Genomic DNA, 13,869 nt, shown 5'->3' with positions numbered 1-13,869 from the left:
ATACTGCATACTGAGTACTGATTACCTATGCGAAAACGAGTCGTGGGTCGGGGTATAAGGTATATAATATGGTCATAAAGGTCGTCATTGTATATGCATGAATTGCGAAACAGTATAAGCAGTGAAAGTCTAAACTGCAGAAATTGATGGCTGGACCACAGGGGAACCTTGCGTCGCTGTACTGATCACGGTAGAATTGGCTGATATTGCAGGAATAGACAGTGTCGGCGCGATCGGTGTGGCATGGGGCTTTGCAGGTAGAGACATTGCAGGAGGTGAAAACGGCGAAGTTTCTGCAGGAATAGATTCGTCGGGCTTGGAAGACTTTGGGCTGACTGGCGGTAAGGCTTCAACTTCAGTTGGGACAGTAGGCTTTGAAACTAGCTTCGGTTTAGGCGGTGGGAAATCCCAGGGCCGGGGTACCTAACACGCATACTTTAGATTGATATTAACTGAGGAAGAAATGTTATACCATGGCTGCAGGCATAATCCAAGTAGCCGCGCAAACAACGCCTTTACCCATGTCCTGCGCCTGAATAGCCTTGAACTCGAAATCGATGAATTGCGATATGTAGCGAACGAAGGGAAGGATTTCACGGACCCCGTTGTTGATCACGGCGAGGGCTGTTAGGAAATTGACGACAGAGCCGGAAATGGATTGGGCATTCTAAGATAAGGATATAAGCAATTCTAAAGATAGAAGGAAAGATCGGGACGAACCGCGAGATAAACTAGAGAAGGCGGTGGGAGTACTACTTCCAAACCCCACCAATCTATAAAGGGTCATGAGTTCCGACAACACAATGGACATCATTGGGCTTACACGTGAGAACAGACATACGGTCTATCGGAGGGTGTATTCCTATGTGAACGTTATGAGAAACAAGCAATTACGGAGTATATGCGAAAAGAGACTGACCGGTGTGGTCGGGCATGACAGCACGACCAGTGGCATATCCCAATGCCATTAATTGAGGTGTGATTTGCTCTATACCATTAATCACAGTCTCAGCAGTGGGAAGTGCTCCTGCCAGTATTCCGTTTCCGTCTCCCGGTTGTCCGAGTCCAAAATCCGGCGATTTAACAAGGTCGATGACATGCATTTCGTTGAATAAGGATGAAAGCGCCTCTAATGGCGCACTATTCATCACAGCAAAGGATGATACGCTTGGAGGTGTTGTCGTACCAAGCTTGGAGAAATGTAGATCGTGCTCCTCACCGTCCGGATGGGCGAGGCAAACTGCATGTATTGGACCAGTTGGTTTGGGTTCCGCACTGTCTGCAGATAAAGTCCGCAAGTGCGCGATGATCTTGTTCGCGGATTTGGCCTGCATCAGTTGTGACTTGAGTTTACCCATCTGTGGCTTTGCGACGGCAGAGGAGAGTTTCGGAGAGGAAGCGGTCGGGCCAACGATCAAGCCTCGAACTAACAAAGCCGACTGTTTTGCGCGTTTGTCCGAACTAGAGCTAATGGGTTTAACGACCCGTTTGGAAAGCGCCGCGGTTGCCTGTTCCTTCTTCTCGCGTTCTTGAATAGAGGAAAGCGTATCATTATGCTCTAAATGGAGTTGCACAGCGAAAGGTCTGAAAGAGAAGCGACGAAGTGGCTGTTTCATGGGCTTTTCATCATAAGCGATCTCATTTGGTGAAGTAACTGGAGAAAGTGGAAAAGGAACATCTGCGGAACTAGTAAGAGGCGTTGCAGGGGTTATTTGCACATTAACTGGCGACTCTTCACGTTGGGATCGCTCCTGTGCATTGAGCGAAGATTTGGAAGGAGAAAGATAATCGAGCAAACCCATTATACTCGATGGAGGACAGTGACCAAGGTCCGCAGAATTCTCACGATAGGGTTGCAATTCGGAAATCGCTTGTTCCCCTGCTTATATACCGACGTTTGTTTGAGAAATGACTCCCTCCATTGGAATTTTACCTTCTCCGAATCAAGCTTCTTAAGCTTGTTGAGCTCTAATGGCCACTGATGACAATATGCGAACTCGACCTTTCAAGGATGTGATACGGTACGTGAAGCCTCAGTCGTCCTTTTATATCCTTTTCTGACCTTCAAACAGAAACTTTACTCCAGCGTGGTTCGCTGCAATCATGGGTAAGTCAATTTCCACTGGGAGCATTGGCTATGGCGATAGGAAATGCCTTGATAGTAGCAATAATGATAAAGTAGCTCAGAAAGCAGCATCGGTCTGTGCAGTCCTACAATCAGAGAAATGTTTTCGGCTGCGTCAAACAGGATGAAGGCGGTGGATTTCTAGGTCTTTCGGCCAGCCAATGCACCCTGTGTCGAAGCGTTATTCACAGGAATTATCTACAGGAACTGGATCCATCAGTCTCTTGTTCCATGCATTTCCGTACGGGAATGAAACGCAACCGTTCATAATATTCACCCTCATATTCTTTTTCCTCAACCTGACGCTCTTCATTCTGTTCTGTGCTATCACCACTGCACGTTATATCATGTTCCCCGATATCTGGGGACTCATGATTCGACATCCCGCTCAAAGCCTATTCACTGGGACTTTTCCAAGTAAGTCCTCTTCGATTCTCAAGGTATCATCTACTCATCGTTAATCCATAATCAATCAACACTGCAGTGGGTGCTTGTACGCTGCTGAACATTGCTGTTAGCCTTATCAGCGAAAAGTATAGATTGGGAGGAAAGTCATTTCTATACGCTATGTGGGGTCTATGGTGGCTAGATGTAGCTATTTCAATCCTTTGCTGTTGGGGCATGGTTCATATCATGTATGTGAAACCTCCATACACTGCTTTCTGTATAAACTTCAACTGTTGCGCAGGGAAACATCTCAAAAACATTCGCTCCAAAGCATGACTGCTGTTTGGCTCCTTCCGGTTGTGACGTTGATTGTCGCGTCTAGCACTGGTGGGGTGCTTTCCTCAGTTCTGCAAGAATACGATCCGGGATACGCTCTTTTCACTCAAGTCGCTTCAGTATTCCTGGTCTCCATCGGTCTTTCCCTGGCCCTGATGCTACTCACCATATACATTCAGCGTCTGATCATTATCGGAGTTCCCCAGGGAGTCAATGTCCTTTCTGTATTCCTTCCGCTAGGTCCCACTGGTCAGGCAGGCTATTCTATTCTTCTCGCAGGGCAATTTTTCAAAGAAGCCCTCCCGCTGCAACACGGGGGCTCTGCTTTAATGAATGATGCGTCGACCGGGAATATTCTCTGTGTAATCTGCGTATGCGCATCTTTTGTTCTATGGGCTTTAGCTTCTATGTGGATGGTTTTTGCGTTGCTTGCTGTTTGTGACGAGCTTCGGAAGACTCGTATCCCATTCAAAGTTAATTCGTGGGGCTTGATCTTCCCTAACGTGAGTCTGCGATGTTAGTTTCTTCTTGATTACTCCAACAAAGTTTCTGTAATAGGGTGTCTACGCCAATTTGACCATCGCACTTGGCAGCACATTCGATTCGCCCTTCTTTCGCATATGGGGCGCTATATATGCTGTATTCACCCTATTACTATGGTCCTTTGTCGCCATCAACACAGTTCAAGTGGTGTACAATAGGTCCATCTTCGAGGCGCCTTGTTTACAGGAACTAAACCTAACGGAGGGTAGTACTGACCGAAAAGAATGTTCATCGCCGCATGGTGTGCCCACCTCAATCTTTCAATGATTTTACCCGATTTAACTTTAATATCTTGCCAGGAACAGTATGTTCTGCTAGTAATACTGGGATATAAATAAGAATTAAAGTACAGATAATCAAGCCACAGTACGTTCGTGTTGTACGTCCGCTTGGCAAATGCTGTATGTACCGTCAAGTTTGGCCACACAAAATAATACTTTCGCCTCATCATCGCATCGCATCACAGACTCCGTCCGTATTTGGGACAATTTTTTAGTGCTGACGCTAGAACGACTGCAAAAAGTGAGAAAGCAGATGTTGCGGTGGCTATGATGCAGTTGGTACATAGCAGAGCCGCATCGAAAAGTGTGATGTACGAGTAGGATTGCTTGAGATTTACAAGTTACAACATAGATGGAGGATACGCGTATACGATATGTAAATTAGATTGTATGCATCGATTATTGAATCGTGACGGTGCTATCGGGTTCTGAAAAGGACGTATCGTAATGACAAATAACATGCAAAGAAGTGAGGATACCTACCGATAGTCTCGATTACAGAGTCCGAAATGCTTGCCTGTTGCTGGAAGGCTTGTAGTGTTTGAGGCTGGATCTTGGCTGAGAAGCCCTAGGTACACATCGTTAAATATACAGATCTGGGAGGTAAAATGCACAACATACGGAGATGAGACCATCGTACGTATGTCCTATCTCGCCACCTAGCCGAAATGTTCAGCTTGAAAAGCTGTATTAAAAGGAACAGCAAGCAGTCACACCTTCAGACGTAACTTCATCCTTGAACTTCTGGATTTCATCTTTGGAAACACCATCCTTGAAAGTGACAATATAATCTGGATATACAGTTCAAAGACCCCGTGCGTTGTATCATTTGGGAGCGCTCACTGGACATGACTGAGGTTGTAGAGCTTCTTGGCAACGCTGGGGAATGGTAGGAAGTGTTAGAAAGCCTTGTAAAGCGATAAACTCGGAGCTTGGTTATGACGTTCAATCGTGATAAGACCATGACTCATACAATGAGCAATCGGTACCGTATTATATTCCGCAAATCAAATTCACTGGCCAACTTCGGGTATGATTGTTAGTCACCTCATAAGTATGCAATTCTTTACGGTCTTAAGCCCATGCTCAGGACATTTCAGCTGTTTTTTCAGCTCCCCAAAATGCCCATCACTCGCTCTGCCAGTCGTGCAACTATCGCCGGAAACCCTACTCCCGTTGAAGCACACCAAGCTCGTAGCCCCACGACACCGGCAAAGAGGAAAGCTAAAGAAACCCCTTTGACACCCGCGACGAAAGAGAAAAAACCTCGTGCGACCAAAAAGCCTTCCGAAGTGCCCTCCGTTACGCAAGCACAAATCGACGAGTTTCGGCGCAATCTCCCTGAGTCTGGTCCTGCACCTGGACTAGTTCCCGCACAACTCACTTTCACCTTTGAGGAAGCGAAGAATCATCTCATTAATGTGGACCCGCGGTTTCAAATTCTCTTTGACAGACTCAGCTGTAAGCCGTTTGAACGGCTCGAGACTGTTCATCCATTTAGGTGCGCTTTCTTTCCGTGCTTCTTTGGAAACCTACCTTGAATGTCTTGCAGAGCTCTTGTAACCTCCATCGTTGGCCAACAGATATCATGGATCGCTGCCCGTTCAGTAAACCACAAGTTTGTCAGATTATACAACCCATCCCTTCCAGAGAAGGTGACAGATTACCCGTATGTTCCCCTTCCCCCATTTGATTATACTATGACTCAAAAGCAAGGAGCAGAGAGAGGGCTGATGTCACGTCCTTCTTCCCTACCCCTCAGCAGGTTGCTAATACAGATTTAGCCATCCTTCGGACCGCAGGGCTAAGTGGCCGCAAAGCAGAATATGGTGAATATAAATGTTCTCGGGATTTTTGGCTTTCACTGAAATTGCGTTCAGTCCGTGACCTTGCATCACGATTCGCAGACGGCCGACTATCCACCGAGAAGCTCCTTCAGGCCAATGATGACGAACTCGCAGAAATGTTGATTGAAGTTAAAGGCATTGGTCGTGTAAGTCCGCCCTACTCTTTCGAGTTTTGATATATTGATCTTCTCCTGAATGAAGTGGACTGGTACGTGCCTTGATGCCTCCGGCAGCATTCAGATATTTAGAATGCATTATAGTAGATATGTTTTCGATTTTCACGCTACGACGTCCGAATATACTCCCTGTCGGTTCGTTTATCCTGACTTGGTTTATTAACTCTGGTTCATTGCTCTCATTGACAGGGGACCTTGGAGTCCAACGCGGAATGCTTCGGTGGTTCCTCGGATTGCACTCTCCGACTCATAGTTTCAGTTTTTCACCTGACAAAAGCGATCGTAATGTCGAAATTGATCAAGTTGAAGATGAGCTGTCAGACGAGGAAGTAGGCAGTCTACCCAATCTCATGTCTACCGCTACGAGTTCAACAAAGTCGTTGGATGCAACACGGACTCCTCCATTTGACCTCTCCTCAATCCCTCCTGCCCCACTCGCTACGCCAAGAAAGGCAGATAGTACTGGAAGTCAAGCTAACGTTGCCTCTCTTCCCCCACCGGTAACACCGTCTCTTGAACAGACTTTAATGAAAGTAGAGAACTTACCGGGTTATGTGCCGCCACCCCTACCGGCTGGACTGTCAACGTCTACTTTACAGGGTCGTTTAGACGGTAAGAAGAAAATCAAGTAAGTTCGTCGCTGGTTCTACTGTCCAGGTCCTAAACGATTTATCAAGGGGAGCTATCTTAACACCAAACGAGATGGAAGAGCTTACAGCCAACTGGAAACCTTACCGAAGTCTTGGTATGCACGCCAACTTTTTGTTCGTGCAATGTGTTAATCAAATGGATAGGCGTTTTCTACATGTGGGCATTTGCAAAATAGAAACATAGAATAATGTGGCTGTAGCTATAAACTGTACCACATCATGAGTTCAGCAGGATCTTGTTTGGCATGATATAATTGGTTCTTTAATTTCCTTTTGTGGGAAGCCACGCGAGTCTGTTATAAGGCAAAAGGCCCGAGCATAACTTTGTTGTGCAGCTTCGCTTTTGTCTTTTTCTCGTCGACCCCACAGGAGCCAGCAGTCGTTCAAGATCGGAACTTGTACTCTAGTTGTTGTGTCTCTACGCGGTTTGGTCAGCTGGCGAGCTGCTCATTATTCCCCTATATAATTCTCACAGCGCGCCCTTCACTCTTTGTACTCCGACTTCCATCCTGCCATGTTTCCGCATACAAACCTTCATCCAATCATGATCCCAGAACTTGCGTACTCTCCGCATTCCCCTTCAGAATCTGGATTCCTGTCTCCCGCAGAGAGTGATACGCTCAGGACACCCTCTTTTCCCGAACACAACCACCCTTTACTCGCCTTTTCATCTGAGCCTTCCAGCAGTAAGCACTCTCATGCGCACAGTTATGACGTTCTTTCGACAAAGGTCGCTGGCGAACTTGGCGCCACCAAAGGCTTTGGTCTTTTGCCATCGCTGTGTCTCGACAATGTACGCGTCGAAGACGCGCCTCTCACAACTAGCAAATGTCAAAGCGGGTACCCCTTTCCACTGTCAAATGACGCGTATTCCCCTCCAGTATCACCTAGTTCATCCTCTCCTCTGATGTCATCCCCCAAACACAAAGCACAGCATACTTTCCCCGCATACAAGGTCAATTCTCCGCGAACACCTGCGATCGACTACAATCTCAATTCTTCCTTCCATTCTCATCACTTTCCTCCTGACCATCAACTTAATCCCCATTTTGTCCGGATCTACCAACTCGGAGACGAGCTTGGTTCAGGGGGTTACGGTTTCGTGGTCACGGCGAAACACCGGATTGAGGGCCACGAGGTTGCGGTCAAGTTTATCATAAAGGAAAAGGTGCCAGACTATGCGTGGGTGAACGATGAAAGATACGGAAGGTTGCCCACAGAAGTCATTATACTTAGCAACATCGAACACGACAATATTGTGAAGTGTTTGGATATCTTTGAAGATGCGGAGTACTACTATCTAGTACGCGTTTTTTCTATCTCTGTCGCGTTTCTTTCGCTGAAACTCGCGATTTAGGTACAGGAACTCCACGGTACACCATGGCACAATCCTGATCATGACAAGAAACTGACAGTTGCAGAGAACGTTCAGCCTACTGAGCCTTTATCTGTTCCTCCATTATCCCCTTCAGTCTCGGCGGACTCGATATCCAGTCTATCCCCTTCAACTCCATCGCATACATCCAGCGTTATTGCCTCGCACAATTCAAAGCACAAGCCCAAGGCACCTCGACCACCGAAGTTCCCTCGCAGACCATCCCATGATCTTTTTGAGTGCATCGAACAATCGGATAACAAGTGTCTCTCTGAGGACCAAGCTCGCCATGTTTTTGCCCAAATCGTCGATGCCGTCGACTATCTTGACTCTATAGGCGTGGCTCATCGTGACATCAAGGATGAGAACATTGTCATTGACGGGAATCTGAAAGTATGCATCGTGATTTTCCATAATTGATCCCCTCCTTATAACCATTTTCATTGACTTAAGGTCAAACTTATTGACTTTGGCAGCGCCACCTTCACCGATCCCGCCGCCGAACCACGTCCATTCTACAACCTATTTTACGGAACCACTGCATATGCGGCATCCGAAATTTTACAGAAAAAGGTCTATCAAGCCGCACCTGCAGAGGTGTGGACGCTTGGTGTGCTTCTTTCCTATCTTCTTACTGGAACTTCACCGTTCCCCACGGCTAAAGATGCTGTAGCGGGCAGGATTGTGCTCGCGAATGGCCCGCGCGTGTCGCGTCAAGCGTTGAACCTGATGCACGTCTGCCTTGACCCGAACCCAACGACCCGTGTCACGATCCAGGAAGTGAAGAGCCACCCGTGGCTGAAATCGCGTTGCAAATAATCTAAATAATCCACAGAAACAGTGGCTCTTCTAAGTTCTAGTGATATCCATATATGCATTACCCGGACTCTATTGATGATGATTCCATGATTCCAGATTTATCCACCTCGTCTCAGGCAGCTACATTATCGCATTCAACATTTGTAACATCATTATCATCCCCGGCCCTCTCCAGCGATTCACTCATAATCCATTCATCGTCATTTCTGCCTGCCTGTTTCTCATATCGCATCGCATCGCATCGTTTGATTTGTATATATTCCATACTACTGTACTGCACGAATATTACATGTACTCTGGCACAAGAACTGAAAGTTAGCAGAGGTTTGCCTGGCAGCACTGCAGCAGGACTCGGAGCGTTCTGAACCGTTAAATATCACATGACTTCAGGGAACCAATCAGAAGCATTACATTGTCTTCAGCGTCTCATCCCGACTGTCATGTCCTTCATCTTCAAGAACGCTAGTAAGCACGATGCATGTCACAAAATTGGTCTATAAACTGAAAGACCTAATCCAGTCTCTACCGCTGGCCGAAGGGCGGCTTTCCGGCCTCCAACAGGTGTCTTAGGTGAGTGCGTGACACCTAGCGTACTCAAACCGCGTTGAATGTATCAAATTTTTGAAGCGTACCGTTCTTTGCACACTTCCAAGCCTTCCACAGCTCAATCGCCTGCGCCACTTCCCTCATCATCCACGGATCCCGCCAATCCAATAACACAGATTGCGAACTACAACTCAAACCAGCATAGTTTGGAGAATCCTCAGAATAAAGCAGGTGCGTCCTGCATTTGGATTTTTGATATTTGATCGAGTATTTACTGTCGTTGCTCAGAATATGTTCTTTCGACGCTAGACAAGGTTGCCAACTGGGCACGACAGGGCTCAATGTGGCCAATGACTTTCGGTACGTGTTTTGTCCATCGAAAAATTTAAGCTGCGTTCTTATGCATACTTCAAAGGTCTTGCTTGTTGCGCCGTAGAAATGATGCATATGGCTGCTGCGCGGTACGACCAAGACAGACTAGGTGTCGTATTCCGTGCTAGTCCTCGGCAGAGCGATATCATGATCGTTGCTGGTACACTGACGAACAAGATGGCACCGGCGCTTAGGAAAGTTTACGACCAGATGCCTGAGCCTCGTGCGTCACCTTATTCTTCTCAATGGATACGGTGTGTTGATTAAATAGCATTTAGGTTGGGTTATCTCGATGGGTTCTTGTGCAAACGGAGGCGGGTACTACCATTATTCGTATTCTGTTGTTCGGGGATGTGACCGTGAGTGTTGAACGCCTATCTTTCATTCATCCTTTCAAATAACAATGTGATTCTTTAGGCATTGTACCCGTTGACATCTACGTACCGGGCTGTCCCCCTACAGCTGAAGCTCTTCTGTACGGCATGCTTCAACTCCAGCGAAAAATGCGTCGGAGTAGAAAGGGAGTACTCTGGTAAGTTAAAAGTTAAATCTTACTGCGACGTCGACTTTCCTCATTGGTTGATCAGGTACCGCAAGTAGAGTATATATACAGGAAACCGCGCAGAGTAGTGTGCATTAAGGACTTCATACTTTATCTATATACGTGTGAATCGAAAGTCAATGATTATAAGGGCCCGGACTTTCCGTGGACGGTGTATCGCTCGCCGTATCTGTATTAGAAACATTATTCTCTTTAACACCATTAGACAGCAGTCATCCTGCGGTCATCCCACAGTCATCCCAATAGTTTGTCTACTGCTGCAACTTGAACATCTGTGAACAAAGCGGGAGAAGTTTGGCATTGTTGAATCAGGGTCGCTTAGGGTTGAAACCTACCCTCAGTTCAATTGCCTTTGCCTTTTGGTGGTGACAATGGCTGCTGCTCTTTACTCTTCGCACAATGGCCCAGGTCCTTCCACACCGCTCATGAACGAGCTCGACTTTAGAGACAACCGATACCCGTCTATCGGTGCTCATTCCTCCAAATCAACTCGGGATCAGCCAGCGCCGAGCAGTATGTTGATGGCTTCTTCTGGATGGGAGCCAGAAGAAAAAGAAACGAGTTCGTCAAATCCTCCGTTGCGAAATTCGTCCTCTAGGACCGGCGCCTCTGACGTTCAATCGTCGCCAGAGCCGTCCAAAAGCGCTGTTTCTTATTCTTTGCCTCAGAACAATCGTCGTGTCGTTGAACGGTATAGCCTCGACAATGAAGCCCAGCAGGAACCAACAGTACAGCAAAAACAACATTCTTTCCAGGAAGTGTCAGTATCTTTGATGCCTGCGGCTCCTCGTCATCCATCATTGCCTGCAGCAGGTAGCCGCGCAGGCCCGAGTAACACTAATGGCTCGGTGTCACCCGTTATCATGCCTCTGTCCGCATCACCGACATATTCCCCCCCAATTTCTTCCAGACAACGAGCTTACCCTCAACAACCAACTTACATCCAAAACGTCTCTCCCAATCCTGTTAACCCCGTCTACCTGCCCAATAATCCTCCAGCCGAAGAAGTCTGTATTGAGTGCGCTATGCGAGATCAGGATATGGCTGACGTTGATGTCACGTCGCCAGGAATATGGGACAGAGAAAGTGACATACATTATGAAGAGCTGAAGCGCAAGGAACTAGAGGAGGAGGCTAGTGGTATCATCGACACTGAAGGTCCTCCAAGACCCAAGGCAATAGGTGGTCAATTGACAGAGTCGAATCTAAAGCTGTGGCTGAGCGTCGTACGTTCAAACTTATTCACATCCATTCGTATAATTTCTCATTATAATACTTTCTAGAATCCCCGAGAGCCAACTTCACGACAACAGACATTGAACTCTTACATCAAGTCACAGCGCACATTGCTAGAGGCTGAGGCGCTCGCTCGAGCTCGAGCTTTCCATGAGGCGAAAGAACTGGACAACAGAATGCGGGATACATATTCACAGCTCCGGCGCTCTGCATACGACATGGGAAACAGCGCTTCACCCGCAGACGACACCGGCGGCGTTCGCATCAAGCCTCCTACGTCCCCTGTGTCTGCTTCCTTCCCCCGGGCTCACGATCGCTCTCACTCGCGCGATGTCACTCTGCTCGAAAACGGCATGATCGTTGAGCATGTTGATGTACGAAAAGAAGAAAAAGAGGCAAGAGATCGCCGTCGCAAGGACGAGCGTCGCGCCAGAAAGTCTTCTCGCAGCTCTGCGGTGGATGTCAACTCTCTCATGTCGACACATAGTCTCGTAGCACCTCACACAGATAGTGGCGTCGGGTTGAAGCCTTATTCTCGGTACTCTCAGGCTAGTTCCGCACGACCATTGAGCGTCTTAACAGCACCTCTGGATCGACCCGATTTACCCCGGGCCCTATCACAAGCGTCCTTCTCTGACGTGCACAGTCTGGGTTCACCGTCATCGAGGCGCACACGCTTCTTTGGTGTGAGGTCAAGTTACTGGAAAAGTCAAGATAGTCTGGCAATGTCCGGTGTTTCTGGCAGTATGCTCGATATGCAGTGCGTGATTTTCATCAAAGCTCGAAGACATCAGATCACTGACTGTAATGTAGTGTTGCTCTTCAGAGAGAAGGAAATAGAGGTCAAATGGTACAGTCCCCTGTTGACGTAGCCCCAGGCATGCATCGTCAAACTTGGCCAAGTACCGAACTGGCTCCCATTATCTCACGGCAGTCGGAGGAACAGCCGAAGAAGAAGAAAGGTTTTGCCAAGATATGGCGTATAGTAACCAGATCAAAGAAAAATCGGTCTTCCAGCGCTCGAGAGAGCCAATCTCTCGATCGTACTGAAGATGAGGCGGATTACCCGTTAGCTCCTCCACCTCCATTATCCTATCTCGTCAATCGGGGAAATCCTGGTGATCGGATGAGCCCTCGGCACGCGTCCACACCATCGCTTCCTTTGGCTTCTTCACCCAAGTTAGCTCTCTCTTCAACAACCGGTATCTCTCCTCCTACTGCACCATCTACTTCACTCCCATCTCCAGCATCTTCTCGGCAATCCGGGGCGGACCAAGACACAGGTGAAGGGAAAAAGACGACTATCGTCAATGGTGATGAAATAGAGCCCCCAAATGCTGGATATTTCATCTCTTCAAACGTGCACTCTCCGATATCTGAACCAGACCTTCGCCGGATCAGTCAGACCGCTGTGCCTATCATTGACGTGCCGATGGACAAGCATTTCTCCCAAACCGTATCGTCGAGATTGACAATATCCACGTTGTCTCGAGAAAAGTCATTGCCCCCTCTACCCAACGATGCAATAATCCGACCGTATGTCAACGGGAGCGCCCGTGATAACAGTCGTCCTCGTACAGTATATACGTTCGACTCTCGACCTCCAGGCACTGGAGCTCCACATGACTTCATCCCTCCTCAAGCGCCGTTCCGCACAGAAGCACGACGACAATCGTTCGGTGGCCTTACTTCTAGGCCGAACCTCAGTAGCTTTCTTAGCAGATCAACGAATAGCAAGGCAGTGGCAAACCCCCAACAGGGTCTGGCGCCCACATACGATGAGTTTGGTGCCTCGCGTGGCTCTTTGCGGTTGCCACCCGCTGATACCAATGCCCGGAACTCCGTAGCCCATACCGGTCCTACGCCGACGAAACGACGGTCGAGGTTCGGGTTATCAAGCTTATTGGGAAAGAAGAACACCTCTCCCGATCGTTCGAAGGAGGCCTATGAACCGCAGTACCAACCATACACAGTCCCGAACCAACAAGGACAGCCTCAACAGCAGCAGCAGTTCCCCGCTCTTCACACTTCTGGATCCGATGTGCATGATGAAGTTATGACAGGGTATGCTACTTCCAATTCTCGACATAGTGGTAGCGGTGGCGGAGGCCCGCGCATGTCGATCACGTCAAGAAAGGCCTTAGACGAATTGGTATCGCAAGATGCGGAATTTGTCGCATATCGGTATCCGTCGAACGACCAACGCTTAGATTTGTTACGCTAGTGAGGCTTGAAAGGCGGAATTTATGGACCATTCGAATGTTCCTTAGCGTTTTTGACTGCATAATCCTTTCTTTCTTGTTATATCTTGTCATATTATGTTTTCCGTTCTGCTTCCCACTAAGATTTGTACACATACAATACATACTCTTTCACATCGGTGCTTGGATTCTTTTTCTATACCTGTGTCTAAAGTTACGCTCTTTCTCGACTATGACTTGAGTCGTTACTCTTACTACCGCTCCTTGTTTTTCAGGCTCCTATCTATTTCAATGTTCTGACACTCAGCTCTCCTCAGATATCCGCACATTCATTCATGTTCTGTTCCTGCCATGTCTAATTTCATGTGGTGAATCCGAAAACATTTCGTTACCTTACTTACTGCCCTTTGCAT

At 47.7% G+C, this 13,869-nt stretch overlaps 7 protein-coding genes across 7 annotated transcripts; 5 read left to right on the top strand and 2 right to left on the bottom strand.

Annotated features, from left to right (window-relative positions):
* Nucleotides 1-129: 129 nt before the first annotated feature.
* Nucleotides 130-1,616, bottom strand: C8R40DRAFT_1045056 (uncharacterized protein; the record flags this gene model as incomplete). Its single annotated transcript, XM_046224268.1, has 5 exons — nt 130-423; nt 473-667; nt 721-773; nt 824-862; nt 920-1,616. The coding sequence occupies 5 exons, from the start codon at nt 1,614-1,616 to the stop codon at nt 130-132; spliced, it is 1,278 nt and encodes a 425-aa protein (XP_046086420.1).
* Nucleotides 1,617-2,286: 670 nt separating this feature from the next.
* Nucleotides 2,287-3,658, top strand: C8R40DRAFT_1069359 (voltage-dependent anion channel; the record flags this gene model as incomplete). The annotated part of the gene is made up of 4 exons (XM_046226100.1): nt 2,287-2,542; nt 2,610-2,760; nt 2,814-3,351; nt 3,407-3,658. 4 exons carry the CDS (start codon nt 2,287-2,289, stop codon nt 3,656-3,658), a joined length of 1,197 nt encoding a protein of 398 aa, XP_046086419.1.
* A 413-nt stretch (nt 3,659-4,071) lies between these two features.
* On the bottom strand, nt 4,072-4,636 carry C8R40DRAFT_1170419 (uncharacterized protein; the record flags this gene model as incomplete). The annotated part of the gene is made up of 5 exons (XM_046231532.1): nt 4,072-4,100; nt 4,156-4,240; nt 4,294-4,331; nt 4,389-4,463; nt 4,516-4,636. The coding sequence occupies 5 exons, from the start codon at nt 4,634-4,636 to the stop codon at nt 4,072-4,074; spliced, it is 348 nt and encodes a 115-aa protein (XP_046086418.1).
* A 157-nt stretch (nt 4,637-4,793) lies between these two features.
* On the top strand, nt 4,794-6,521 carry C8R40DRAFT_1160650 (DNA glycosylase; the record flags this gene model as incomplete). The annotated part of the gene is made up of 8 exons (XM_046230038.1): nt 4,794-5,173; nt 5,225-5,341; nt 5,395-5,501; nt 5,553-5,669; nt 5,780-5,830; nt 5,885-6,323; nt 6,373-6,440; nt 6,490-6,521. The coding sequence occupies 8 exons, from the start codon at nt 4,794-4,796 to the stop codon at nt 6,519-6,521; spliced, it is 1,311 nt and encodes a 436-aa protein (XP_046086417.1).
* Nucleotides 6,522-7,252: 731 nt separating this feature from the next.
* Nucleotides 7,253-8,539, top strand: C8R40DRAFT_1044983 (kinase-like domain-containing protein; the record flags this gene model as incomplete). Its single annotated transcript, XM_046224261.1, has 3 exons — nt 7,253-7,648; nt 7,703-8,113; nt 8,174-8,539. 3 exons carry the CDS (start codon nt 7,253-7,255, stop codon nt 8,537-8,539), a joined length of 1,173 nt encoding a protein of 390 aa, XP_046086416.1.
* Nucleotides 8,540-8,979: 440 nt separating this feature from the next.
* C8R40DRAFT_1170416 (uncharacterized protein) lies at nt 8,980-10,057 on the top strand (the record flags this gene model as incomplete). The annotated part of the gene is made up of 8 exons (XM_046231531.1): nt 8,980-9,004; nt 9,059-9,109; nt 9,167-9,316; nt 9,374-9,445; nt 9,501-9,680; nt 9,736-9,816; nt 9,875-9,989; nt 10,045-10,057. The coding sequence occupies 8 exons, from the start codon at nt 8,980-8,982 to the stop codon at nt 10,055-10,057; spliced, it is 687 nt and encodes a 228-aa protein (XP_046086415.1).
* Nucleotides 10,058-10,390: 333 nt separating this feature from the next.
* On the top strand, nt 10,391-13,479 carry C8R40DRAFT_1069355 (uncharacterized protein; the record flags this gene model as incomplete). The annotated part of the gene is made up of 3 exons (XM_046226099.1): nt 10,391-11,245; nt 11,303-12,015; nt 12,069-13,479. 3 exons carry the CDS (start codon nt 10,391-10,393, stop codon nt 13,477-13,479), a joined length of 2,979 nt encoding a protein of 992 aa, XP_046086414.1.
* Between the last annotated feature and the right edge of the window lie 390 nt (nt 13,480-13,869).

This window comes from Lentinula edodes, assembly GCF_021015755.1.
Source record: "Lentinula edodes strain Le(Bin) 0899 ss11 chromosome Unknown C8R40scaffold_17, whole genome shotgun sequence".
NCBI lineage: Eukaryota > Fungi > Basidiomycota > Agaricomycetes > Agaricales > Omphalotaceae > Lentinula > Lentinula edodes.
This window is presented reverse-complemented; position numbering and strand designations above follow the sequence as displayed.